This window comes from Vidua chalybeata, chromosome 31 (genome assembly GCF_026979565.1).
Source record: "Vidua chalybeata isolate OUT-0048 chromosome 31, bVidCha1 merged haplotype, whole genome shotgun sequence".
Taxonomy (NCBI): domain Eukaryota; kingdom Metazoa; phylum Chordata; class Aves; order Passeriformes; family Viduidae; genus Vidua; species Vidua chalybeata.
The window spans coordinates 244,740-271,915 of record NC_071560.1 but is presented as its reverse complement, the minus strand read 5'-3'; the positions used below and the strand labels follow the sequence as shown (position 1 = coordinate 271,915).

Sequence of the window (27,176 nt, the reverse complement as noted above, 5' to 3'; positions counted from 1 at the left end):
CGGCTTTGCCCTCGCCCAGCCCGGGGGCCCTGAGAGCGCGGGGCGAGGCGGTGCCGTGTGCAGAGCCCGCCCCTCGCTGCGATTGGCCGGCTGTGCCGTCAGTCGTGGTTGTGGCGCGCTGATTGGTGAGAGCGGGGCGAAGCACGGCCCCGCTGGCGGCCTGAGGGCGGCCCTGGCTGGGCAGCGGCGCCATTGGCGGAGCGTCTGTGCGGGCCCGGGAGCGGCGGCAGCGGCCGGAGGCCGGGGAGGCGGCATTGGCGGAGCTGGGAGGCGGCCCCGGCGCAGGTGGGAGCCGCGCTGGGTTCTGCGGGGGCTCGGGGCTCGCTGCGGGCGGAGGGGGCGGCAGGGGGCTGCGGCGGCTTGCTTGTGCCGTGTCCGGCCCGTGGTGGCCCTGGGCCGAGGGCGCTGCGGGAGCGGCTGCCCGCGCTCTCCTTCCCGCCGCTGCCTGGGCAGGAGCCGCTGCCGGAGCAGCGCTGCCTCGTCCCGGTCGCTGTGGGTAGGACAGAGGTGGCTGCCCCGTCGCCGGGAGCGTGCGGGGAAATTCACCTCGCCGGAGGTTTCTGTGCCCAGAGGAGACCGAGGAGTCCTGTCAAAGTGACTTTATTGCTGGGCAGAGGGAGAGGCCGTGGGCCATTTGCCGTGCGCTCTCTGCCCTTGTTGTAGTACGCAGCCTCCTTTTTATGCTCATTTTCCCGGCCGCATCTCCCTCTGCCTTTGCCCGCTGCCTGAGGGACTCGGGAGGTTCCGACTTCCCGATGCGCCTGCTGCCTGTCCTCGTTAATGTGCACCCTCCTGGTGTATAACAGCCGATATTCGTGGCTCAGTGAAGTCCTTGTTCTTCTGGAAGTTGAGGAATTTAGCGGGACTTTGAGCAGCAGTCTGGGTCAATTTGTAACATTTATTGGAACTGATGGTTTCTCCCGTTACTTCCTTATCTACAAGTCCCTGGCCCTGTCTCCAGGCAGATTCACTCACTGACTCTGTTTTGTTCTTCCCGGGTCCCCTTCGGTTGTAGGATTTGCTCTGGTGGCCGTTCATCTTTTCCCCATTTTTGGGCGCTCCCTCCAGCCGGGGCTGCATCAATTGACCGCTTTTTTCTGATTACATCATCAAATACTTGAATTCCGACTGATTTCCCTGAACTTGTTAGAGCAAAAAACCCAGTGCTCTGATGCTCCCTGTATAGCATAGACAGTGACAGCACATGTTGGAGTGGGCACAGGGATGATCCCCCCCCTTATTTTAGTGAGGTTTTGACAACATTCTCCATTTGCTGTTTCCCTTTGCAGCTTCACCCATTTCTGTTGCAGAGTCAGAGATCCTGACCATGGGCTCTGCCTTCAGCTGTGCCAATTGCATCTGTGCAAGCAGGCAGAGCTTGGGGTGAGGGGCAGAGGGAATCAGCCCAATTCCTGCCCCAGGCAAGAAGAGCCGGGTACATTGTCCGCACTTTGCCCCAGCAGTGTTAATTTGCATTTCTAAAGCTCCTCTGCTGGCTGCCTGGAATGCAGCTTCTCTCCCAGAGCAGCCTTCAGCAGCCTCACATGTGCCCCCCCCAAAACTGTTTTTTTTTTTTTTTTTTTTTTTTCCTAATTTTGGTATCTCTTACGCAAACATACACAAAAAAATTCCAAGGCAATTAAGTTTTTTCTACTACTCCTCGAAGTACAAACTCATTCTCCCATCCGTGACCCAAACCTAACTGGCAATACAGAACAAGGATTATTACAAAAAATACTCTAATGCTATAAACTTTGCACTGAAACTGCAGGAAAAAGAAAAACTCCACCAATATGTTTAGTGTTAAGAGTCAAGGCATTATTGATTCTGGCCAGGATGTGCAACAGAAATCATTCCATCCCCACATAGCCCGGCTGTGCAGAGAAAATCGTTCCGTGACACCTGGGTTTTACTAGATTTCCCCAAACTTGATACGGTCTGAACCAATCTAAACCCATTGGTTTAATGTTCTATAGTTTCAAGTTGTGCAGTTTTTAGTATTTGGGTTCCTATTGGACCCGGATTTGTTTGCTTCTGATGTTAATTAGGTGGGAACTGCTGGATTTCCTTCTCAGCCTTTTGCAGAGCAGGTGTCTCCAGCTGTGCCGGGGGCAGTGTCTGGGGTAGGTGTTGGTTGCTGTTTGCTGCTGGGCGTTGCTGTTTTGCTGCTGGTCGTTATCTTTGTGGGTATCTTTTGGGCCATTCGCAGAGTGTTGAGCTGTTCAACTCATCTCCATGGAGTGGTGGGACATCCCTTAAAAAAACCTTTAACTTTTCATTGCCCGAGGCCAAGGCAAAGCAAGCCTGAGTAGAGAAATCAAATGTTGAAAAGGTTGAAGTCGATGCCCTGGTGTATTTTCCATGGATGCAATGGCAGGCAGCGCAGTGTGTGAGTGTAAGTGAGAGGCAGAGTGGAATTGTGCCGTTGTGTTCCCCAGCAGCTGCGGCAGTGCAGGCACAGAAAGCACTGAAGCTGCAGCAGTGGCAGCAAGGATTGGCCCCGGTGTCTGGAGATGCCAAAGGAGGGTGGGCAGGCGGAGGATTTGAGCAGAGGATGTGTGGGCAGGCCCAGGGCCTTGCCCCGCTGTGGAGGCCTGGCTGCTGCTGCGCTGCCTTCAGTGCAGGCTCAGTGGGGGCCTCCCATCCTCCTGCTGCAGGCGGGAAGTGCAAATCTCCGGGGCTTCAGAGCCCTGGAGCCGAGGCTGAGGGGTCCCCCCGTGTTCAGCTGTGCTGGCGGCTGTTTCTGGCCTCAGGGCCACTTGGCACGGGCCGCGCCACTTGGCCACCAGTGGTGCTGCTTTGCAGTCCTTAGGCAGGGCCCGATGTCCTGCTTGGATATTGGCAACAGCAAAGTGCCAAGGCAGGCTCTGTGTCAGCCCAGCTTCCTGTGGCAGAGATTTCACAAGAGACAAGGATTCTGGCCACAGACTGCTTTAGATGTCCATCCCTTACCTCCAGCCTGCACTAGGTGGAGAATTAGCAGGGTAAGGAATTGCCAGGATGAATTGCAAGGGAGACAATTGAATATCGGCCCTGGGTCTGGCTCTTCTTCTTGCCAAAGCCAATGGCAAAAGCTGTACCCATGGCATCCTGGTTTCTCTCCCCAGCTTGCAAAGGTGTCTCTTTAGTTCCCCGTTCATTCTTTCTACCCAGCCTGGGCTCTGGGGGTGCCAGGGGTTATGGAGGTCCCATTGTATTCCTAAAGCTGCCATAACCCCCTAGAGGATCTTTCCTGTAAAATGAGTTCTGCTGTCTGATTCTCTTGCTTCCACAATCGTTTTTATTTGAATTATTTATTTTAGAAGTACCTTAATACGTTGCTGTTGTTGCTGAGCTATCAGAATTGCTTTTGCCCCCCTTTTAGCTGACATGGTGTCACCAGAAGATATTGAAGCCTTCCTGCTCAGGGCATTTCAGTGCCAGGCTCTTACAAGCACACACAGCCCTGCCGGTTTGTCCTGCACTTTGTCTAATTCCCCTTCCTTCCTGTGAAAAACGCCATTCACTTTTGTTAAAATTTTAGAAGTTCAATAGTAATGAACATAGTAATTAAAATTAGGAGAATAAGAGACAATAAAAGTAAACAATTACGGAGTCCGGGTGCCTGGCACTCCACCCAATAGCACACCTTGCTAACACAGGATTACCCCTTAAAGCAAATAGCCTATTGCATATTCATAGAGCTCATACATGATTCAAACATTGCTTTCAAACCAGGGCGTTTCTGCTTAATTTTAGCTTCCCCCCCATCTTGTAAATCAAGCTTGGTTCCTCGAACTCTGAGCTTTTCCGAAAAGGAGGCAATAATTCTTCTCTGGGGATCTTGGTGTCTGTTGCTGTGATTTCTGTCCAGAGAGAGCAATGCGAAGAATTTCTTGATTATCTTTTTCGTTTCTTGAGCTAGTTACAAAAAGTATCTTACATCACATAGTTTCTATTTTTATATTATGCTCTAGGCTAAAAACTGAACTAGCCTCTGTATCGCCTTTTACAATACTAATTTGCATTCCCAGTTTAGAGATCAAATCCCCTCCCTGTAAACTATAATCACAATTGAGAGCAAATAAAAACTCTTGCATTTCAAACCCTTCCCCATATCTGCTAAGAGTGGTTGAATCAAGCCACTCCTCTTTCCCACTTCTCCCCTGAATAATCCAAGACATGTTTAGCATTTTCCCCCCTTAAGGGCTAAGATTGAGAGTGGATGGAGAGGCCCCTGTGTCCATCAGGAGAGGCCTCCTCTCGATGCAGACCCAGCCTGAATGTTCTCCAGGGCTCCAGTGTGGAGGGTCCCTGGTGTGATGGGAGCTGTGACACCCCTGACAATCCATGTCCATCCAGGGGTGGATTTGCTCCTCCTGAGGGTGCTGCTGTCTCTGCTTCCAGTGTTCCTGTGCCCTGCAGCTGGAGCCCTGACTCCTTGCCAGGGGCTGTTTGGGTGGGCTCTCCCCTGCCCAGGCGGGCAATGCCTCTGCCAGGTGCTTGTGGCCGACCCCGTCCCCTGGGCGCTGGGGCCCCCTTGGGCGCTGGGGTTGATCCCTGAGGGGCTGTAGGAACTGTGCCATGGCCTTTGCCTTCAGCTTGGCCTTTGGCTCATCCCTTCTTGCATTCAGCTGCTGTGCCTTTGTGCCCAAGTGCTCCAGGGCCTCCTTCTGCCACTCCTGCAGCCCCGCTCAGTGCCTGTGGGTGCTCATCCTGTGAGAGCTGCTCAGCTTTCTGCAAAATCTTTCCTTTCTCCAGCGACCCAAACCAGTAATAGAAAATCCTGCTCCTTGCATGTACACTCTGCATTTCCCAGCAGTTGCTTTGTTTTCCTGCTTGTGCTCAGGGTCCCCTCCAGAGCCCGTATGGCAGAGCCGGTCCCTGTCCTGCCGCAGTGTCCAAAGGCGGCCCCCCCGGCGGGCAGGGCCGGCAGCTCCCCGGGGCCGGGCAGCGGCCGGGGCGTCCCGCAGCCTCCTGGGGGCCGGGGGCCAGTGCCGGCCCTGCCCAGGGCTGGTGGGGTCAGGCAGCGCCCGGCGCTGAGCCCCGGCTGCCCCACAGCCCCGGCCCGGCCCCGCAGCTCCCCACAGGCCCCCAGCCCGTGCTCCCGGTCCCGCAGCTCTGCGCCCGGTGCTGCCGCTGCCCACCGTAGAGAAACCCCCTGACATCCTGACCTCCTTCTTTTCCTGTCCTGGAAACCGGGGATGGAGAGGATCTGGATCAGCTGGCAAATTCTGAGCATAAAACAGTGCTGAAAAACATCTCAGTGCTCTGTATTTTTCTCTTCCTCCTCTTTTCCATCATCCTTTTTCTTGCCACATTGATCCCTCCTGCTGCTTCTTGCCTTCCCCATATTGCTGCACACTCCCCTTCACCCGATCCCTTCCCAGCACACCAACACCATCCATCCCCTGTTGTCCAAATCCCTTCTCCACTTCCCTTCTTGCCCCCTGGGTGTCCATGTCCTTAATTACCTGTGGGGGAATGTGCAAATGACCTCAACATTCTCCCGATGGACCCTTCAGAGACATTTTGGGCTCATCATCCCTTTGGCCAGGACCCCTCCCTGGCTTTCCCTTTTCTGCCCTCCCTGGGTGCCCTGCCATGTTCACTCCCCGAAGATCCCAGTGCACTCACAGATGAGATTTTCAGTGCTCTCTCCCTGCTGCCTCCTCACAGACCCCCCTGATGTGTCACTCGTCTGTCTCCTGGTCACTGCCGGGTCCCCAATCAATCCCCGGTGCCGCCGCCAGCCAAGGGAGCCGATCACCCAAAGTGGGTGAGGCACCTTCAGCTGCACTCCCTGCCCGCCGCTGCGGACGGTGGAAGGAATTCCGGATGAGCCCCAGGGTGTGCGGAAAAATTGACATCAGCAGAGCATTGATAACATTTTCTGAAACCGATGGCTTCTCCTGTCACTTCCCAGCGCTGCCCCAGCTCCATCCCTGCCCCTGCGCTGGGATGCTGTGGGTTTGGGGAGAAGAGGGAGCCGGCAGTGGGTGCTGGGCCTGGGGGCAGGAGGAGAATGGAAGGAGAAGTAGGGTTGAGGAACAAAATGGTCAAACGCTGCACGTGGCAGGAGAAGGTGGGATTGTGCAGGAAAATGAGGAGTAGCAGGGAGAAGAGGAGTGTGAGGAAGAGCAGAGGCACAGGAAGAGGAGGAGCAGAAACAGGGAGCAGCACAAGGTTCCATCCCTCCCTGTATCTGCAGCCTGCCCCCAGCTCCAGGAGCGCTGCTCCCCCCACATGCAGCAGGTGACTGTGGAGGGGGATCCATGATTTTCACGGGGTGAATCTTGATGTTTCTGAGCTTTCTTGGGCTAAATGTTGGTGTTTTGGTTTTATATGGCAGCTGAATCTTTATCTTTTGGAGGAGGTTTTTGCTGACTTGTGATGTTTGGGGAGTTTTTGATCTGTGTCATGGAGTTTGTAGGATTTCTGGGCTGAATCTTGGTGTTTTGGAGGTTCTTACAGACTCAAGATTCCCACTGACTTCCTGAGATGAACTTGGGCAGGGACGAACCTCCAGTCCAAGGTGCTCTCCTCTTGCTTTTTCCCCAAACCAGGATTTGTCATTGCCAGGGCGTGGCTGGATGGAGGAGGCGGAAAAGCCCCAGAGATCCTGCCCGGGGAGTGGCTGCAAACCCAGCCCAGGGAGCTGCGGGGAGCAAAGAGCCCCCCTGAGCCAGGAAGGCGGCCGGAGATCCAGCCGGAGCTCGGAGCAGGTGGAGAAGGCTCATGGCAGGGAGAAGCCGCACAAGTGCTTGGAATGTGGGCAGGGCTTCAGCCGGAGCTCCAGCCTGATCCGGCACCAGAGGATCCACACTGGGGAACGGCCCTACGAGTGTGGGGAGTGTGGGAAGGGCTTCAGCTGGAGCTCCAGTCTGATCCAGCACCTGAGGATCCACACTGGGGAACGGCCCTACGAGTGTGAGGAGTGTGGGAAGAGCTTCAGAGACAGCTCCAACCTGAACCAGCACCAGGTGATCCACACTGGGGAACGGCCCTATGAGTGTGGGGAGTGTGGGATGGGTTTCAGAGAGAGGTCCAGGCTGTTTGATCACCAGGTGATCCACACCGGGGAACGGCCCTACACCTGCTTGGAATGTGGGAAGAGCTTTGGGTGGAGCTCTGCCCTGAGAATACACCGGCGCATCCACACTGGGGAGAGGCCCTACGAGTGTGGGGAGTGTGGGAAGAGCTTTGTGCAGAGCTCTGCCCTGAGAAAGCACCAGCACATCCACACTGGGGAACGGCCCTATGAGTGTCCCCAGTGTGGGAAGAGGTTTCAGAGGAGCTCCGATCTCATCGTACATGAGCGGATTCACACAGATGAGAGTCCCTTCCGCTGCCCCGACTGCGGGAAGGGCTTCAAGCGAAACTCCCACCTCACCCTGCACCGGCGCATCCACACCGGGGAGAGGCCGTACGAGTGTGGGGAGTGTGGGAAGAGCTTCTTCAGCAGCTCAAGCTTGACAAAACACCAACAGAGGCATCACTAAGGGAAGCCCTGTGAGTGCCCCAAGTGAGGGAAGAGCTGAGAGTGAGGGAAGAGCTTCGTGCGCTCCTCCAGCTCCATCCCCCATGGGAGGCTCCGGGCTGGATGATCCCCAGTGACTCCCGTTGGGCAGAGCCCTGGTGCCCCCGTATGGGGAATAAAACAGAGAGTAAAACAATGGAGCCGGTAAAGGGGCCCGATATCTGAGGCCTGACTGAGCAGAAACTGTGGGAGACACAGACACAGTTTAAGTCTCCCTGGGTAAGAAGTGACCAAGCATCCTGATGTGAGACTTTGTGATAAGATAATGTTCCCAGGTGACGGGATGTCATGAAGAATGTGTAACCAATGGAAATTGTTAGCAAACATCGAGCCCTATAAGCACCACACAAGTAAAACCCTGTATAAACAGCTGGTACCCTCAATAAAATTGGCTTCTGGTCTGAGCTCGGCTGTCCCTGTCTCTCCATCGTGGACAACCCCTGTTGTGGGTGATCCCCGTTGGGTGGGGGGAAGGTGTTGGAGGGAGTTCTTTCCCTTCTCCTTGTGCTGCTGTGGTTTGGTTGGTGATAAATCCCCTCCGTGTGCCCGGGCTGGGTCTGTTGTCCCCGTGCCGGTGCTCGGGGCGGGATCTCTCCCGTTGCTTGTCTCCAGTCCCGGGCCTCTCCTCAGCCAATGAGAGAATGCGATGGACAAGAGCCAGCCAATCCGAGAGAGCGGGGCTGATGACTCACCAGTTGCCGGGCAGACCCGCAGCAGGCAGTGTTCCCCACCTGGACCCCACCCTCCGTGCCCAGTCCCGGCCCCGCCGTGGGGTCCCCCCAAGTCCCTCCCCACCGCCCCCCATAACCTGGACTGGGCTTAACTGGGAAGCTTTACTGGGAAGACTGGGAGCAGGCGGGCAGGGGCAGAGTGACAGCAGGGCTGGGGGGACACACGACCCCTCCAAAATCATCGTGGGGACAGAGCAGGGGGTCCTGTCCGGGCCCGAGGCCGCGGGGAGCGGCTGCGGGCGCCGGCGGCTCAGGAGCTGTGTGGGCAGAGAAAAGGGGGTGACAGCGGGCTGGGGCCCCGGGGAGAGCACACACGCTCTGGGGGAGGGGGGCCACGACCCCCGGGACCCCCCTGACCTTCTTGTGCAGGCAGAAGCTGAGCCCCAGTGCCAGGAAGACAAAGCCCAACTCTGAGTCCCCGATCCCTGTGGGCATCTTGCTGCAGGCGGCGTCTGGTGGCATCTCTGGGGGGTCTGCAGGAGTCAGGACCCCCCAAAACCTCTCACGGACACCCCAAGCCCCTCCAAGCTCCCTCCCGATCACTCCCAGCCCACCCAGGACCCCCTGAAACCTCCCCCCGATCCCTTCCCAACCTCCCCAGCAGTCACCAAAGCCCCTCCCATTCCCATCAGGATCCCATAGCCCCTTTCCAGTTGTCCCCTACAGCCCCAGGACCCCCAGATCTTCTCCCAATCCCTTCCCAGCCCCACCAGGACTCACCCAGACCCCTCCCAGTCTCTTCCCAGCACAACCAACGTCATCCCAAGCTTCCCTTAGCCATCCCCAATCTCCTTCCAGCCCCTCCAGGCTCACTCCAATCCCTCCCAATTACACCCAGTTCCCCCAAACTCCCTCCCAGTGCCCACCAGGACCCCCAGAACCCCATCCCACCCTCCCCAGTATCCTCCAAACCCCTTCTTAGCCCTTCCAGAGCCCCCAGCCCCTCTCCCAGCTGAAACCAGGCTCTCTCCAACTCCCTCCCAGTAGCTCCCAGCACATCCCAGTGGCTCTGGCAGCGCCCCCAATTCCTCCCCCGTACCCCAGTGGCGGCTCAGGGGGTGCTCCAGGCTGACGTGCTCCACCTGGCAGGTGTAGGTGAGCCCGTGCCAGGGGGGGGGTTTCCAGCAGCACCAGGAGCTGGTAGGTCCAGGCCTTGTTGGGACCATGTCGGTGGCCACCACAGAGAGCTCCTGCTGGCCCTGGAGCCACCTCAGCTGGGTGTGGGCAGGGTAGAAATCCATCAGGGAGCAGCCCCGGCTGGGAGCTCGAGGGCACCAGCGAGATGGATACGCTGGGGAGCACTGGGAGAGTTTGGGGACAGACTGGGATCAGCTGGGGGGAACTGGGAGAGAGCGGGGAGGGGTGGGGTGGCCTGGGGAGGGACTGGGAATGGACTGGGATGGAGTGGAAATGGACTGGGAAGGAGTGGGGTGGCACTCAGAGAGATGGGAGGGGATGGGGGGGCATTGGGAGAGAAGGTGTAGGTCTAGGAGTGAACTGGGAATGGACTGGGCATGGACTGGGAAGGGCTGGGGCGGCACTGGGAGGAACTGGGAATGAAGTGCGCGGCACTGGGAGGCCGAGTCCAGAGCGGGGCACTCGGCGGTGCGGGTCTGCCTGGCAACTGATGAGTCATCAGAGACACGCGCTCTGATTGGCTGAGAGGCGGCAGCGCCACGCTAGGCTGAGATGGACAGCCGGGAGGCACTGGCAGAGACTGGGATGGACTGGGAGAGCCACGGGGGGCAGTGGCAGGGACAGAAGGTCTCGGGGATGGGCACAAGGAGGGCTGAGGGCTCTGGGGCGATTCCCAGGGAGGTTTTGAGGGCCTCCAGGGTCATTGCCAGGGCAGGGCCGGAGGGGACGCGCTCTGCCCCCCGCTCACCTCGGTGCTCCAGGAGGAACGGGCTGAGATACTCGTAGTTGTACCGGCAGAGCCAGTCCGGTGAGATACTCGTAGTTGTACCGGCAGAGCCAGTCCGGTGAGATACTCGTAGTTGTACCGGCAGAGCCAGTCCGGTGAGATACTCGTAGTTGTACCGGCAGAGCCAGTCCACCCCAGTCCTGTTTTGCTCCTTAACGTGTGGGTCGCTGTTCCAGTACCTGGCTGCTGTCTCCCCATAGAGGGTGAACCCCAAATGGTGCCACACAGTTGCTGCATTTTCAGAGTTCCTCTTGGATCCTTTGGGCCATTGGCTGTGCCCTGGGAGGGTTCTTTGTGCTCCTTTGTGACACAGGAGAACCTTCCAGGCGGTTTCCGTGTGAGCTGCTGCTGTGATGTCACAGGAACACTGCCACGTCCCCGTGGTGTTCCCGTTGCTGTGGGACACGGAGGCCTCAGTGTCCAGAGTGGCTGTGGGCACTGCTCGTTGCCGGAGGATCCTCCTGCCCGAGGCATTCTCAGCAGCCAGCCCACCCCTGACGGGTCTCCTTCTGTGCTTGCAGGGCTACAGTCAGCAGACGTGTGCAGCGCAGCCAAAATGATCCAGCACGTGGTTGCTGCAGTTTGCACGCTGTACTCTGTGACGTATTCAGGGTATTTTTTAACCCACTTGGCACGTAAGTCGAGGTTTCCCCTCGGTGCTGTGGCTTTGGGCTTGCTGTGTGCTTTCTGTTCTTCCTCTGCACCTGAGTTGGCTTTGTAAACCAAATTGCCATGAAGACACCATTGGTTTGGGAGAGCTCCTGCCAGCAGCTGCAGCTGCAAAAGGGGGTGTCTGCAGCCAGCGGGGCGTGCACAGCATTTGCAATGAGCCCTGGGGGGTTCTGTTCCCTCAAGTGGGGAGTCTGTGGCAGCAGAGCCTGGAACTCCCTCCGTTTGCTGGTGCAGCCAAGAACTGACCCAGCCCAGTATTTTGTGCTGTTCTCTTGCTGTGTGAAGGGACTGTGGCTCCTGCAGGGACGCTGTGAAAGCAAAATGCTCTCTCGGGGTTGCCTTGCTCCGTGGCATTTCCCACCACAGGCAGTTTTTTTCCTGACAGCATCTGGTTCATGTTCCCTCTTCCCTTGCAGGGCACCTCATGTGTGGATCCCGAGCAGCTCCTCCTTCGGTGAGTGGGGAAGGAACCTTTGGCGTTTGGAATTGTGCAGCAAATTGTGACCTCGGCACGTGGCAGCTGAGTGCCAGCCTGGGAGGCAGAAGGAAAGTTCCTGTCAGTGTCCTTTCAGCAGCAAAGGGATCCCTGGCAGTTTTCTCCTTTTCTGCTGAAGAGCTTTTGAAGAGCTGCAGGTCTGATTTTGCAGGCAGAGCATTGCTTGCTGGCTTTAGCCATGGTGGAATATCGAATTCCCAACAATAAGTGGCAATTCCCAACAATAAGTGAACTTCCCTCAGTGCCAGGAGATGAGGGTGAACTTCCCGCTGTTCTGGGAGACGAGGGCGAACATCCCGCGGTGTGGGAATACAACGGCGAGGCTCCCGCGGTGGGGGACAAGGACAGTGGACATCTCCCGGCGTGGGACGAGGACGGTGGATGTCCCCTGGTGTGGGCCGAGGATGGCCAAGCTCCCATGGTGTGGCACGAGGACGACGGACATCTCCCAGTGTGGGATGAAGACAGAGCACATCCTGTGGCTTGGGAAGATGAGGATGAACATCTCCCGGCATGGGAAGTGGACAGTGAATGTCCCCTGGCTTGGAAAGATGATGGTGAACCTGCAGCATTTTGGGAAGAGGATGGAGAACCTGCCTGTGCTTGGGAAGAGGACACTGAACCTCCCTCGGCTGTGGGATCCTGGGCTGAACATTCTGCCAGCAGCACAGCCCTGCAGCCAGAGGGGAGAGGGGAGTGGTGCCTGATGCAGCTGAGTACGTCTGCTCTGTTCCTGTGTGCCAGAGCAGGCTGCTGTGTGTGTGTCTCGGCATCAGCTGCACCCAGTGTTGCTCTGCAGCTGAATGTCCCAGGGCCATTGATTGTCCTTCCCCAGCTGAGACCAAGGGGCTGCCGGCCCCAGGGAGGGGGGCTGCATTCTGGCTCTACTGCAAGGCGGGGTCTCACTCTGGGAGGGAGCGTCTTTCACGTGGTTTCTTTCAGGGAACAGTGTGAGCCTGGCGGAGCCTGCCGAGAAATTCCTGGAAGTGGAGCAGATTGGCCAAGGGTAAGTGCACGGCAGTTACTTCTGCGCAAGCAGGCCCAGGTGTTGTGCTGGTGCAGGATCTAGTGAGAAGTCAGGAGTGCTCCAAGCACCTCCAGACACTGGGGTACCATCCTGCTGTCTCTCATTCCTGATCAGAATTTATAATTGTGCTCAGAAGGCACCATCAAAGGCCCCTGAGGCTGGCAGTGTCCTGCCTGCAGCAAGGAGCAGGACCTGGAAGATCTTCTGTCCCTGGTATTGGGTTGCCTAAAAGAGCCACTCAGCATCTGGTGACTGTCAGAAACCAGTTCTCAAGGAGATTTCTTTCAAATATTTTGCTTCAAAAAATATCCTCTGGTCAGGATTATCAACCTAATGGTTTAGACACAGAAACCAGAGATGAACTAATAAGTGCTCTGTTCTAGCACAGGCAGTAGAGCCCATACATTCAGTAACAGACACAGAGCTGATGCACTCTGGGGGAAAATGCATCACCTGCCTGCTGGCAGGGCCCTTGTGGATCCTGCAGGTCTTAGGCAGGAAATGGAAAAGGATGAAATGCATTCTTTCCCAGTTCTTTAGACACCCAGTGCTCACCCTGGGCTTTGAACTAAAGCAGTTCAGCGTGGACATTTGGGATTTGCTCCAGCCCAATTCCTTCCTGTTGGGTCTCAGTTTTCTCTTGCACACCTTGCATGGCAGAGGGCTGGTGGCTGCTGCGCTGTTGTTGGAAGGGTCAATGCACCCAGGTGTTTGTGAACGCTGCAGGCAGCAGAGATCTCCTGTCTGGGCTGGCTTTCACTGCCAGGGCCTAAAGCGCTGCCTCTTTCTTCTCTGCTGTTTTGTCTCCAGGGCTTTCAGAACCGTTTCTAAAGGACTCGACAGGGCCACAGGAGGAGAGGTCGGTGTCAACGCGCCCAGCACGTCTGGCAGCTCTCCAGGGCTTTCCCCTCTGCTGGGAGCTGTGGCTGCAGCTTTGGGGGCCAGCAGAGCTTTCCTGCACAGGCTGCTCCTCTGAAGGCAGAGCAGTGTCAGCCTGCAGAGCACAGCTGGGACAGACTTGGTCCTTCTGAAGTGCCCAAAGGAATGCAAGGAGGGCAGCGGTGTCTGTCAGAGCAGGACACGCTGGCTTGGTCTTCATATCTAAAAGTGTGAATGCATCAGTGCTGGAGACTGAGGCCCAATTTATCTTCCCTATTTAGAGAGAGATCCTGCTTGGGCTCAATTTGGGGTTTTAGTTCCACTTCAGCTGTTCACAGAGAGAGAGGGAGAGAAATGAGAAGATGGATGTCCAGAGCAAAGCTCTCTCCTAAACCCTGCAGTTGTGTTTGGCTCTGGGGTCAGTGACAGCCTGTGACAGGGACCACCTGAGCAATGGATGTGCGTGTTTGCTTTGTTGTGCAATCCCAACCAGAGCAGTTGCATCTGAAATCATGACCAAATCCCATAGAATTGCTGAAGGGTTCCCGGCTGTTCTGCTCTGTTTTCACACAGCCAGAATTACCTCCTGCTTGCAAAATGTGTTTGAATAATAATGAGAGTGTTGAGGCCATTTGAGAAGACTGTAGGTGCAGAGAATGTTGTTAGAGCTTGGAGGCTGACAGCTGAGGGGCCATTTGTGCAGAGCTTGCAAGGCCAAATGTCTCAGGCCATGTGTCCTGTCAGCAGCCCCAGCGAGCAGAGCAATGGGCTGTGGGAATGGCACTTGCTGAGCTCTGGTGTCCCATCCCAAGGCAGTTTGGCACAACCCGGCTCCGTCGCTCCAAAAAGACTCGCTCCGTGTTGGCTGCGGCCTCCTGCCACAGACTCCTCCAGTTAAAGGTCTGCAATGTCCCTTCAGGTGGCCATAAAGAACATGAGTCTCAGAGGGCAGAACGGGGAACGAGCTGTGAATGAGCTCCTGCTCCTGAAGGACAAGAAGAACCCCAACATTGTCAACTCTTTGGACAGCTGAGTGCTTCAGGCCTTATCCCGTGCACGGGCCCTGCCTTAACCTTTCCTAGCATCCGGAGTCTGTAGCCTGTTTTGAAAAAGCCTGACCCTGCCATATCCTCCCAAAACAACAGCCTAGCCGTTCGCTCCCTCCATGTGCTTTCGTTGCTTTGGTTTGGTTTTCCTTCAAGTTGACCCTGTTTTCTGTGTCTTACAACAAGTGCTGATAAACTACAGCAGAAATTATTTCCCTTGGCTTCTTCTTCCCAGCCCTCTTCCATTGCTGCAGATGCCAGGAAGACCAGGTTCTTGTTTCCAGAAATGCCTCATTTGCCCATTTGTCACTGGCCTTGCCTGTTTCTGAAGGGACTTTCTGAAAGGTTTTCTGACCCCTTTTGTCCCAAGTACTGCACGGCCTCCTCCCCTGGATAAGCCTGGGAGTTGTGTTGCCTTGTTCTGGAGGGAACGGTGGAACTGATGAATTCAGAAACTGAACCAGCTGGGGGGCCAGTGTTGTGGTTCCACATTGATCTGGGCTGTTGCTAAACTGCATTTCTCACCTGCTTGCCATCTAAGGCCTCTCCTTTCTAACAGGTGTCTCCTCCTTTAGACTGTGCAGATTCCAAGGGCTGTGCAGCCTGGCAGGAATGTCTCTCCATCTGATCCTGTCCTCACTGACAAGTGACCTGGAAACAATGCTCCACTCCAGGCTTTTCCATGGGGGAATTGAGCACTGCAGATTGGTCTCCATGCCATTGTTTTCCTCTTCCAGCTTCCTTGTTGACGGAGATCTCTGGCTGGTGATGGAATACATGGATGGAGGAACTTTGCAGGACGTTGTCAGACAGACAGGCATGGCTGAAGGAGAGATGGCAGCTGTCAGTCGGGAGGTGAGGGATCCTGCTTGTGACTGCCGTGCCTTGGACACGATGGTCCTTCCCAACAGGGCGTGAGAACAGGAGTGGCTCCATGCTCAGGGCTTTGTTTCTCTGTTGTTTTTATGAGCTGGAGAAGAAAGAGCCCCTGCAGTGAACGGCCTGCCAGCAGCGCTGCACTTCTACTCCATTCTTGTTCTCTTTCCTGCTGTTGTGGTTCTCTCTGTCTGTTTTGGATTTGATGTGCTGTTCTCAGCTTTGCCTTGAACCGTTTGCCTGGAGCTTGTCTGCACTGCACTCCTGGCCTGTCACAGCAAAGTTGCTGCTGGCAGAATTTGAAACTGTCCTTTCTTGTGTGATATATTCCCGCCATTGGTTTCTTGTTCTCTCTCAGTGTCTGCAGGGCCTGGATTTCCTCCATGCGAAGCGGGTGATCCACAGAGATCTGAAGAGCTCCAACATCCTTCTGGGAATGGACGGCTCTGTCAAGCTGGGTGGGTGTTCCTGGCCAGGCACGGCGCTCCCGGGCTGCGGCTGTGGGGCTGCTTCCCAGTGACGGCCAGAGCCCTACAAGGGCTGCTGGGGGCACTGCCCAGCCCCTGCTGCCAGCTGAGAGCAGCTGCCCCTGCAGAGAGCTCAGGAGAGGAGCAGGCTGTCAGGAGTGCCTTTGCTCTGGGAATGGCCCTTCCAGAAGGGCAGGAGTTGGAATCTAAAGCTTCAAGGGAATCAGTAAAAGCAACTGCACGAAAGCTGAGGGTTTCTTTAAGGGTCCAGTTCCATCTTTCCTTGGCTACAGCCCTGAGGACTTTTCCAGCTGACTTCAGTACTGCATTCTCAGACTGAGAGTGGGGAGTCTTTGTGCTTGGTTTCCTCATTCCAGCTGCCTTTGACAGTGTTTGTTTCTGTCCTCAGCTGATTTTGGCCTCTGCGCTCAGCTCAGCCCTGAGCAGGACCAGCGAAGGTCCATGGTGGGCACGGTTCACTGGATGGCCCCAGAAGTTGTCACCAGTTCTCCTTATGGCCCCAAGGTGGACATCTGGTCCTTTGGCATTGTGACCATCGAGATGGTGGAAGGAGATCCTCCTTACTTCAAGGAAACGAGGGCCATGGTAAGAGGCAAATTCTCCAGTGGTTGCAGAGGCCTGTGAGCACAGGGTGACCCTGCACTGGGAGCAGCAGCTGGAGGATTCTGCCCATGGGGAAGGGAATTCCCAGAGGACTCGAGCCTCAGCACAGACGAATATTCTGCAGTCTCCAGCAACAATTTGCTTTGGGATTTACGCTCTTGCAGCTCTTCTGGCTGTGAGGATGACCTGAAAATGTGAAGCGAGTGCATCAGCTCTTTACAATGGCTGTGGCAGCACCAGGGTGTGGGTTTTTTGGTTGGCATAGAAAAATGAGCTGTGAGCAGCATCTCTGTCTGGGAGGATAGTGCCCCTGGAGCTGGGGCTGGGAACCCGGCCTCGATGTGAGCACTTGTGGGTGTGAAGGAAGCTGGCAGAGCGCTGAGTTTGCTTTTCCTGCAGGCTCGCACTCTGATCCGGCAGAACAGGACCCCGCAGCTGCAGGAGCCCCGGCGCCTGTCGGCTCTGCTGCGGGACTTCCTTGAGTGCAGCCTGGAGCCAGACGAGGAGCGGCGCTGCTCTGCCCAGGAGCTGCTGCAGGTGAATGCCAAGCGGCTGCAGGGGAAGCAGCAGCGCCAGGGAGGGGTTTTCTTGTGGGGCCCCCTCCGAGAGTCTCCAGTCTCGCTGCTTTCCACACGCAAAGCAAGCAGAATCCTCGCCTGCTTTGGCTTGGCAGGGTCCTTTCCAGGGCATCTGCACCTGGTGCCCCACAACGAGCAGGGCCATCTTCCAGCAGGTCAGGTGGCTCAGAGCCCTGCCTGACCTGAGCTTGGATGTTTCCAGGGAGGAGGCACCTGCCACATCTCTGGGCACCTTCTGTCAGTGCTTCCCCACTCTCCTGGTAAAAAAATTCTGCCTTCGATCTCATCTGAGCCTGCTTCCCTCTCCTGAGTTTCAGACCATTTCCCTTTGTCCTGTTGCCACAGAGCCTGTGAGGAAGTGGACTCTGGAAAGTGACGGTTCATTTCTTTCTTTTTTATCCTTTGGGCAGCAACCATTTTTATCATCAGCCAAGCCTCTCTCCAGCCTGACCCCTCTGATCACCACAGCCAAGCAACTGAGGGAGCAGCGGAGGAGATGAAGCACTGGAGGACAGCTCTTAGCTACAGTAGTTAGTTAGGACAACTAGTTAGTCATGGGAGTTAGCAGTGCTAGTTGGTTATGGTAGTTAGGACAGCCTGTTATGGTTCTTATGACAGCCTGTTTGGTAGGGCAGCTTTTTGAATAAAAACTCTCTTAAACCTCAACTCCCTTGAGGTGTCCCTTCCTTCTCCCTCTGTGACTCAGATGCCCAGAGCAATGTGAGAGGAGAGCGGGCCCAGGCTCGCCCAGAGCTGAGCCCCAGCAGAGCCCTGGCAGAGCCCAGAGCAGCCTCGGCACCTGCAGAGTCAGTGAGACAGAGTGAAAATTTAACAGGGTAGAAATCCATTTGGATTTAGGTGAAATGAGCAGCTTTAAGCTTGCTAACGTAAGTTGTAATGAAGAGTTTCCAGGTGTTCCCCAGAGACGCAGGCAGGGCCTTCTTAGTTCCCATGGCAACACCAAAAAAGCTACTAACTCTAGGTAAGTACCGATTGACTTTTACCCATCACCATCACCTAAAAAAGAATATACTAGGTTAGGCTGTGAGATGCACGGAGACAGAAAGAGAGCAAGCCCTGGTGCTGCCACCAGGGAAGGAGCGGGGACAGCTGTTGTTCTGGACTTCAGCAACAGACTCTGCACGCCACGCCTCCTCACCCTCTGGCCACTGGTGTGCCACAAGGAAAGAAGAAGGGACAGCTGCTGCTCTGGACTTCAGCGACAGACTCTGCACGCTTCCTTCCTTTTGGCCACTTGGGAAAGTTACGACCGCAGGGGCGAGCTCTGCATTGAGTCCCCTGCCCAGCTGATCTTTTTAATAAAGAGCTGAACATTAATAAAGGCATTAGCCCTGTTCATTTCAGTTGGGGGCTCGTCCGGGATAGCCACGCCCGAAGAGGACCCCCGGACAGCTGGACAGCTCATCCACCTGCTTCGAGGGACCCTCGGGAGTCGCTGGCTACCTTCAGACCCTAGGATCAGCGTGAGACGAGCAACGCAGAGGAGCGTCAGATTGGTAAGAAAAACCGGGAGACAAGTGGATGAGTGGTGAGTGAGTGAGACGGGGGCTGGCAGCTCGGACCCCCGAAGTGAGAGGGACCCGCTAGTACCGCGTTTCCGGACTCCTGCGAAGGGGCCGGCCGGGAACAGGGGGAAGCAAGTGGAATAGAGGAGCGACTGCTAGCGACTCTGGGGGTGAGTCGGATGGACCCGAAATTTGTGTGCTAGTGATGTCCAGACATTGTGTGGTTAATGTGTTCTTAATCGTGTGAGTGCCTGGTGTATAAAGAGAGTGAACGAGTGAGCGAGCGAGTGTACCCGCGGTGTGGGGGGAAGTTCTACCCATGTCTGAAGCGGCCGAGTGAGGCCCGAGGCGCCGGCTGGGATAAGCTGTGGGGGCAGGGAGCGCCCCGCGGAGAAGTGGAACAAGTGGGGAAACGTGGGTGAGGACGTTTACTGTGTTTAAAGGTGGTGATTTGTGTAGACTGTGCACATTTTAACCATGGCTAGACGAACCTGGGGGGTTCCTCTGCCCCAGTGGTTCGGACTTGATTCCTGGAATTTTACTGTGTGCTGTTATTCTGATTGTGCCCAGAGTGTGTGGGGACCAGAGGAAGCTGATGTGGAGAGGTGCTGAAGTGTTGTATGCTGTGTTGTGTTGAGAAAAGTGGGCACTTGTGGAGATACCACCTTTCCCAGTGAGTTGGTGTGGTTCTTCCCCCGCATTGTGGTAATTTGATTCTCGGGATTGTAGGGTTGTGTTTCTGGAGATTTTAGGATTTTGTTTGCAACAAGTGTAGCATTTTATGCAGAAGAGCTACAGTATGGTGATTTATGTTTAACTGTGGTAAAACAAATTAGAGGAATTCCAGGAATTCTTCCCCCACAGCAACTTAAACCCTGACTCTGGTGAATTTGAGATAAGGAGGGGGGTCTGTGTTTGTGGGCATATCAGAGTTTTTGCTGTAACAGGCACAGCCTTTTGCAGGGCAGCAAAGTGAGTGTCAATAGAAACAATGCTTTAATTAGATTGCACGGGAAGAGAACTGGAAAAGACTGAGATTTTGTGAAAGAGAGTTTAAATAAAGGAGAAATGCCAAAGTGATAAATGGAATAGCCTGCAGGCAATTCCCGGAAGTTTTTGGTGCATTGAGCGGCTGGCACCTTGCGTGAGTACGACTGCAATACAGAGTTTGTGAGAGGGGCTGGTATTGCTGTTCTATGCCCCAAGTGTAAATTGAAGGTTCCTGATGAAGCCGATTCAGAACCTGAGACCTTAAAGCTTATGTGTGGAGGATCACATCTGATACCTGCCACCTGGGGGTGTGTGTGTGAGAAAAACTGAGAAAAGACTGTGAGGCTTGAGTAGAAACAAAATAGTATAAGGAATGAGAACTAACCAGAGCAAAGAGGTTCCCAAACTAGCCCCTTTGGTGGGGGGCTCACTGGGAGAAAGCCACCAGTAGGGACGGCTCAGAAAATAAAAGGATTTATATTGCAGTTAATGCCATTTTAAGACGGGAAAGCAAATAATGCGAAGTTTTGTATGCTGATATGTTTTTCACCTTAAAGAATCCCCCAGAATGGCAGAGTAACTGTGGGTCAGAGTTCCCACTGGTGTTAGCTCTTGAAAAAGAAAACAGAGCAAAGAGAAGGCAAGTCAGGCGTTGCTGTTCAGCGTGCCGTATAAGGCAGCGGTGTATGAAATCAGACAAAGCTTATCATGCTGAAACACAAAAACGAAATACATGATTTGTTAAAGGTTCCTCCTAAGGTAAGGGAGGATGAGGAGGACCTCCCCAAAAGGGAAAAGGACTCAGGCTCCGAAGGTATACCCACTCAAACCCATCCCCCTCCTGGCAGTCCAATCTCATCCAGAACTAGGAGGTAACAGCCCCCTCTGCGAGAGGCAGTGGCTCCAGAAAGAAGGAAAAGGGTGGAATTTTGGTTGATATAGGGGCCATATATTCAGTTTTAAATAAAGCTTTAGTACCTGTGGAGAATGATTATGTTGCAGTGTGGGGAACAACTGGCCAGTCTGAGAAGGCATACTTTTGCAAACCTTTAAAGTAACAATGGGGTATTTACAAGTTTTTGTATATACCCAACTTGCTAAACATTCTAGAATGAGGAGGTTACTCTGGAGGTAAATGATCAAAGGTACATAGAGGTGTTAAGTTTAACATTAACAGCCATTGAAAATAAGGAGGGAATTAGTGAAGAGATATTAGAACAAGTATTTTCAGGGCTATGGGCCTCTGATGTACCAGGGAGGGTGAAGAACGCTCCCCACAGTAATCAAGCTTAAGCTTGAAGGGACACAACCAGTGAGAATTAAGCAGCACCCCCTGAAAAAGAAGATAGGGAAGAAATCAGCCCAGTCATTGATAGTACATGACTGAGGGCTGTCAATAAGATAACAAAGGATTTATATCCTGTGGCACCAAATCCATATACTTTACTAACTCGTTTAACACCTGAACTAACCTGGTTTACTGTTTTAGATCTGAAAGATGCTTTCTTTTGCCTCCCTATCCACAAAGCCAGCCAGAAAACTTTTGCATTTGAATAGAAAAGCCCTAAAAGTGGGCACAAAGCCTAGCTCACATGGTCCATGTGCCTCAAGGCTTCAAAATCCCCCACTCTGTTTGGAGAACAACTTGCAAAGATCCAGAATCTTGGGAAACTCCACAGGAAGAAGGAAGAAGCCTTTCAAATTTCCTAGAACTCCAAGGATACAGGGTATTAAAGAAAAAGGCATGGGCATGGCAGGCTGGTGCCAGCTGTGGGTTTATAATTACAGACTGTTTGTCAGATAGAGATCTCCAGTGGACAAAGGAAGCCATGTGGGCCTTGCACCAGCTAAAGAGTGCCCTCATGTCAGCTCCAGCTTTGGGACTTCCAGATTCTTTCTATTCTCCCATGTGGCTCAGGACTTGAATTCATACCGGAGGGCAGTTGATTACTTTTCCAAGCAACTAGGTGCAATGCCAAAGGATGGCCAGGTTGCCTCAGAGCTGCAGCAGCAGTCGTGCTGAATATACAAGAAGCACGCAAGTTTACCCTGGGACAGAAATTGACTCCACTAGTGTCCCACACAGTGCCCGCAGTACTGGAAGTAAAGGGCAGCCACCGGCTGTCACCACAGAGGTTCCTGAAGTACCAGGCCATCATGGTAGAACAAGATGATATAGAGAGAGTGGTAACTAACATTGTCAGTCCAGCTTCTTTTCTCAGTGGAAATCAAGGAGAAGCAGTACACCACAACTGCCTGGAGACTACTGAAGTTACTTACTCCAGCCACCCAGACTTAAAGGACACTCCTTTGGGCAATGCAGAGACCTGGTTCACTGACAGGAGTAGCTACGTTGCCAGTGGAAAGCGACCTGCTGGATATGCAGTCACTACCTGCAGAGAGGTAATAGAATCTGTACCCTTACCAACAGGCACCTCTGTGCAGAAGGCCGAGATCATTGCACTGCCCCGTGCCTTGGAAATGGCAAAAGGAAAGGGAATAAACATTTATACAGACTCCAGACATGCATTTGGAGTTGTGCACGCACATGGAGCTGTCTAGAGAGAGAGGGGGGACTGCTGACCTCACAAGGAAAGAACATCAAACATGCACAAGAGATAATCCGGCTGCTGGAAGTGTGCATATTAAAGCACACCAGAGAGTGAGCTCAGAATTAGGAAAAAGAAATGAGCTGGTGGATGGAAAGGCAAAGAAAGCAGCAAAAGGTGAGGTAATTATGTACAGATTTCCCTTAAAGGTAAGCCAGAAGATAATAATAATAATGCCTAATCAAAAGGGACATATAACCAAGAGGGGTGGGCTACCATTGAAAGGGAGCTGGTAATCCCTTCCCATACGTGTGGTCACTAGTAAGGGAGGAGCACCAGAAAACACACTGCGGCCTAACTACTTAAAAGCTTTTATAAAGTCTGGCTCCTTTCCCAGAATGACCAAGGCTACCAGTGCTGTGGTGTGGTTTTTGCTTTAAGTTTGTGTTTGCCCACTATTCTCCTCCCTAATCTCCTCCCCTCCCGAGTTACCAATCTCCCCAAGGCCTTCCCTAACTTCTTCCCTCCCAAGCTGTCAATCCTCCCTATCCCCACCCCTTTTTCCAGAGTGTTCCATGTCTATCTTGTAGTATTCGATACCCCATTTGTTGCTTTGTATTATCTCCCTCCCCTGCTCTCCCTGATAGGTTTATAGAATGTTAGTCCTGCCCTAGATTCCTCCCCTGCCATGCCCTCATTGGTTGGTTGCCCTATACCACTCCCCCTATAAAAACCTCTGCAGACCCCCTAACTTTTGTCTTGGGGTCCTGCGGCCTCGCACTCTTTCTCCCAAGTCCAGGGCAGCCCTGACGCCCTTCGGCGCTACCCCCGCCCGGACTTCCGGGTCCGCCGCTTCTCTCCCACGTGCTGCTGCTGCCGGCACACCGGTCAGTGTCTGCCGGGTTCCGTCACCCGCGCGAGGGTCCGAGGCAAAGAGGGAAGGAACGTCCAAATCACCCACGAGGAAGGCAGAAGCTTTATTGTCACGGAGAGCTGCGGTGAGGGGGGTAGCCACCTGCGCTTCCCACTCCATGTGGGGGAAATGGCCCCGGGACCCGGGAGGGAGCGGGATGATATCGGGGATGTGGTAGGGAGGGCAGACGTCCCCCCCCAATTCCTGTGGGTGATGACGTAGGACAGCGACCAACCGGGACACCACAGGGGCAAACACCGAGCCTCAAGCTGAGTTGGATCGTGGGGGAGTGGTTACAGGAGTGGCAGGGGGGGAAAATCCAACGGCAGGCAGCCTGGGGCTACACACCGCAGGGGCAGGGGGGACATGACACGTGGGAAGCACGGGGGTACACAGGACTCGACTAGCTAACACAAATAAGAACCCCTAAAACCCAATCCCAGCATGCAACAATTCCCTCTTTTTCAAAATATAAAAAAGAAGAACGGCTACTTGATCTTCTTTGCTGCTCGTCTGACTGCTTCTTCACTCAGCTTCTGCTCTTGGTGTCTCAGCTGCTGCAATGGCTGCCCTTTGCAGATGGAGAGGGCCTGCTGCGATGATGCTGGGGTGGTTCTTCCCTGGGTGTTTGGGGATAGAGGAACTGGGACAACTTTATTACAAACACGCAGACTGGGGACACACTCAGACGGGGGTGGCTGGAAGGTTTTTCTGGGGCTCTGGGGAAAAGCATTTTTTAAAGAGATTGTAGGGTCCTTTTTCTTTTTGCATCGCCTGAGGTTTGATGCAACCCCCTGACTGGTGGGGTCACCTGCCACACTCACAGGCACCCTGATGTTTTGAACTACCACCTGCACAATTACTTGATAAATCACAGCCCCCCTTAAGGTGCTGTGGTCTGCCTTATTTTTATCTTCACGCAAGGCAGATGGGCGTTGTTTTTTCAGTTTTTTGGGGGAATGGGGTCTCCCTCCCCTCCTCTCCCCCCCTCCCACTGTCCCTGGGGGTGCCCTGCCCAAAAATGGACACTGGATAACAAAATGTCCTCTCTGATCGCAGTGGAAGCATTGGCGTCTCAATGGAGGCTGCTTCGGACCAGCGTTCTCTGGAGGCACAGCATCCAAGGCAACCATGTGGCTTCTGGGCCTTTTAGGGATCTCAAGCTGTGTCTCAGTGTTCACGGATGCCGCTTCCAGGACAGACTTGTCCTGGGCTTCCGACCCCTCCACATGCCTCTCAGCTGCCACCTCGACCCGTTCCATGGAATCTGGAAAATGCTGAGAAACCCACCTCGGCTTCCCCCTCCCCCTGCTTCCCTCCCTCCCAGGTCTCCGGGAACCATGGGACTGCAGAGTCAGGGGCTCTTGCTCCCCCCTCCCTCCTCTTCCCTCCCTCCCGGGTCTCCAGGAACCATGGGAATGCAGAGTCGGGGGCTCCGATTCCCCCCCCACCCTTTCCCTCCTGCCCGGCTCTCCGGGGCCCATGGGAAGATGGGGACAGAGTGTAGGGAACAGGACGGGGGCTGCCTCCCTCAGCCACCGGGGCGGGGATGGCAGAGCTCTCCCCGGAGGGAAAGGGTGAGGTCGATGACTCAGCAGGGAGGATCTGCAAAGGACTGGAGGGAACGCCCACACGAGGGGGAACAATGGGTGAGGGAGTAACCTGACCTCCCAAGGGGGCGGCGCCCACACCCACAGGGAGGCAGGTGGGGGTTGGGTTAAAGGTGGCAAACAAAGGACAGAAAGGGGTTGTGGGAAGAAGAGGCCCTGCCATGTGGCTGCCCTCCATCTTGGGAAGACAAAGGGATCGAGCACGTGGCCTCGGCCTCCTCAGGGAGACAAAGGAAGGGGTTTAAAGAAACAGAGCAGCGTGGGGCAGCTCTAGAACCGGGATTTTCAGCAGGGAAAAGGGGATTGGAAAAGGGGTTTAGAGTCACTTCCTTGGTATTATCCCCCTCCCCTGCTCTCCCTGCTAAGTTTATAGAATGTTAGTCCCAGGATTCCTCCCCTGCCATGCCCTCATTGGTTGGTTGCCCTATACCACGCCCCCTATAAAAACCTCTGCAGACCCCCTAACTTTTGTCTTGGGGTCCCAGGTCGTGGACCTAATAAATCCATCCAGTTTTACCCCAAGTCCCGTGTCGTCGTTATCTGTTCCTGCGCCGGACCAAGCGATAACTGGGAATAGCCGAGCTCTCGGGGGGAAGGTCGCGCCCCTGCTGTCGCTGCCCAGCACGCCACGACAGCGCACTGTGACATGACAGTATTACAGTGTGCATCAAAACGAAGTGTTGACTTTTAAGTGGTAGCTTCCACAGGCTTTTTAGAACACATATCTGATCGAAAGGATCATTGTCAGGAATTTATATGCCACTATCACTCAGCTGAACTGACAGTGTGATCCTTGCCTGCAGACTAACCCCAAGAATACCCCCAGACAAAACTTGGTCAGACTGGGAGGGGCCAAGGACCCAGACAGCTGTGGCAAATCAGCTTTTCAAAACCCCCGTGGAAAGGGGCGTGTGAGTATTTATGGGTATTGACAAATACACTTTCAAGGTGGCCAGAAGCATTCCCCACCAGAACTGTCAAGGTGACCAGAGTAAATAATACTGCTTTCAGAGTTCCAGTCACTATATTCCCAGACAGAGGATCACATTTTATTTCCAGAATAGTGCAAGAGACCTAGATGGTGGCTTTAAGAAGACAGGTCAAAGAAAATGAAAAGACATGGGGCTGGAACTCCAAGCAGGGAGCTACATAACATACAGCCTGGGAATTAAGTATACGTTAAGTCTCTTACAGAAAAGACTTTGGAACCACAGTGGGAAGGACCATTCTAGATGCTTCTCACCACTCACACCACTATCAAGATTAAGTAGCAGAATGCCTGGATCCACCACGCTCGAATGAAGCAGGCCCCAGAAGCCCCTTGGAAATTGACACCAAGAGACAATGAACTGAGACAAACTTATTTGGGCAAAACGAGTGTATTGTGGGGGGTAGTTTGTAATTTTATTTATGGAACTGCTTTGTGTATAATTGTAACTGAAGTCCTAGAATGCCTCTATCCAAAAAAAATACTGAATGGCCTTGGTCCCAGGTTCTAATCAGTACCCTGGATCTATGAGAGAGCTGGCCACTGCAGCAGGTGGACTGGCAAACTTAGAACAAGCCCTACAGTTATCCCTAAAAGGCCAGGGTCCAAGATCACAAGTTCATAGTAGGAGCACTTGGTATGGTTCAAGATAATGTGTCTTTAGCTTTCAGTTTTATACAAGCACAGTTTTGGATGCAGGCAACAGCAGCTTTGATCATACGCGAGGGGACGAAAGTAATTTTCCAGCTGAAATTCGAAGGATTGTCTGGGATAATGCCATTGATTCTGAATCCTGATGGACTAGGGTAAATTTTCAGATTATATAAAGAAATCTCAGAAGCATCTGTGACTTATGATCCTGCTTCTAATGTGGCCACAGCCTTTGTACTTACTGTAAGTAATGCCACTGTTTATGTTACCCACCCCATCATCGCCCTAGGATTAAATCATGCAAAATGGTGCTCTATCCCCCAGAACATAGGGTGTGGGCACAAAAGGGTAATGAAAAGTGGCAAACAGTAAACTTAGAATCTTGTGCTACTGGGGAACAAAAAGGATGCATTTGTGAAAGCAATACTATTAATGCTGAAGATGTGTGTCTTGACGCTGAACAAAGTATCTGCCACTTTGAGATTCATCCTGTCACTGATCAGAAAACTGGGCTTGTATATCCTAGTAAAGATTGTGCACGCCTGGGAACTCCTTGTGCTATTGCAAATGTGCCTAGTAGGTCAAATGTACATAGTAAAGCATTAAGGGACACTTATTAACATAAGGATTTGCATTAAGTAAAAGAATTTACTTCTCATCTTATGGAAAGGGGGGAATGAGACAGGGTGAAAATTTAACAGGGTCGAAATCCATTTGGATTTAGATGAAATGTGCTGCTCTGAGCTTGCTAACATAAGTAAAACATGCTGTTTAGTCTGGTAACTGCAGCACTAGCAAAACTGCTCCAGCAGAGGAGAAAGCATGCAAATTTCCAAGCTAAAGAGATAAGAGATAAGAAAGACTCCTGGGAGCTTGAAACAGACAGCGCAGAGTGACCCAGGAGTTCTTTCTGTACTTTCTGACAAAAAACTAGGTACAAGTGTAACTAGCTGTGAGTGTAACGTGAAATCAGCAGAATGAATACATGAACCCATTGTGAAATTCTATGAATATGTAAATTAGTAAGGGGTAATAAACAAGGATCGGGAGTCCTCAGGAGCACGCATGTCCTTTGAAAGGAAACAATCCCTACGTGCGCCCAGCGCTGTA

General features: G+C 53.8%; 2 protein-coding genes across 6 annotated transcripts in view; both read left to right on the top strand.

The window, feature by feature from the left end:
- Window positions 1–214: 214 nt before the first annotated feature.
- The window catches only part of LOC128801717 (zinc finger protein 850-like), a 102,916-nt gene continuing 75,954 nt past the window's right edge, over window positions 215–27,176 (top strand). The window contains exons 1-2 of the mRNA XM_053967765.1: window positions 215–285; window positions 6,546–7,470. Of these exons, the coding sequence (XP_053823740.1) occupies window positions 6,573–7,470 (898 nt within the window). The 5' untranslated portion in view covers window positions 215–285; window positions 6,546–6,572. The remainder of the gene's footprint in view (window positions 286–6,545; window positions 7,471–27,176) is intronic.
- On the top strand, window positions 10,604–17,505 carry LOC128801744 (serine/threonine-protein kinase PAK 3-like). 5 transcript variants are annotated; one of them, XM_053967834.1, is made up of 8 exons: window positions 10,604–10,786; window positions 11,263–11,300; window positions 12,285–12,348; window positions 15,032–15,149; window positions 15,529–15,628; window positions 16,047–16,243; window positions 16,661–16,798; window positions 17,250–17,505. In XM_053967834.1, exons 1-8 carry the CDS (start codon window positions 10,731–10,733, stop codon window positions 17,337–17,339), a joined length of 801 nt encoding a protein of 266 aa, XP_053823809.1. In that variant the 5' UTR covers window positions 10,604–10,730; the 3' UTR covers window positions 17,340–17,505. The 5 variants fall into 5 exon arrangements, with proteins under 5 accessions (XP_053823809.1, XP_053823808.1, XP_053823812.1 ...); XM_053967833.1 differs by lacking the exons at window positions 10,604–10,786; window positions 11,263–11,300 and adding an exon at window positions 11,486–12,058; XM_053967836.1 differs by lacking the exons at window positions 10,604–10,786; window positions 11,263–11,300 and adding an exon at window positions 13,180–13,228 and having other exon boundaries at window positions 12,279–12,348; window positions 14,168–15,149.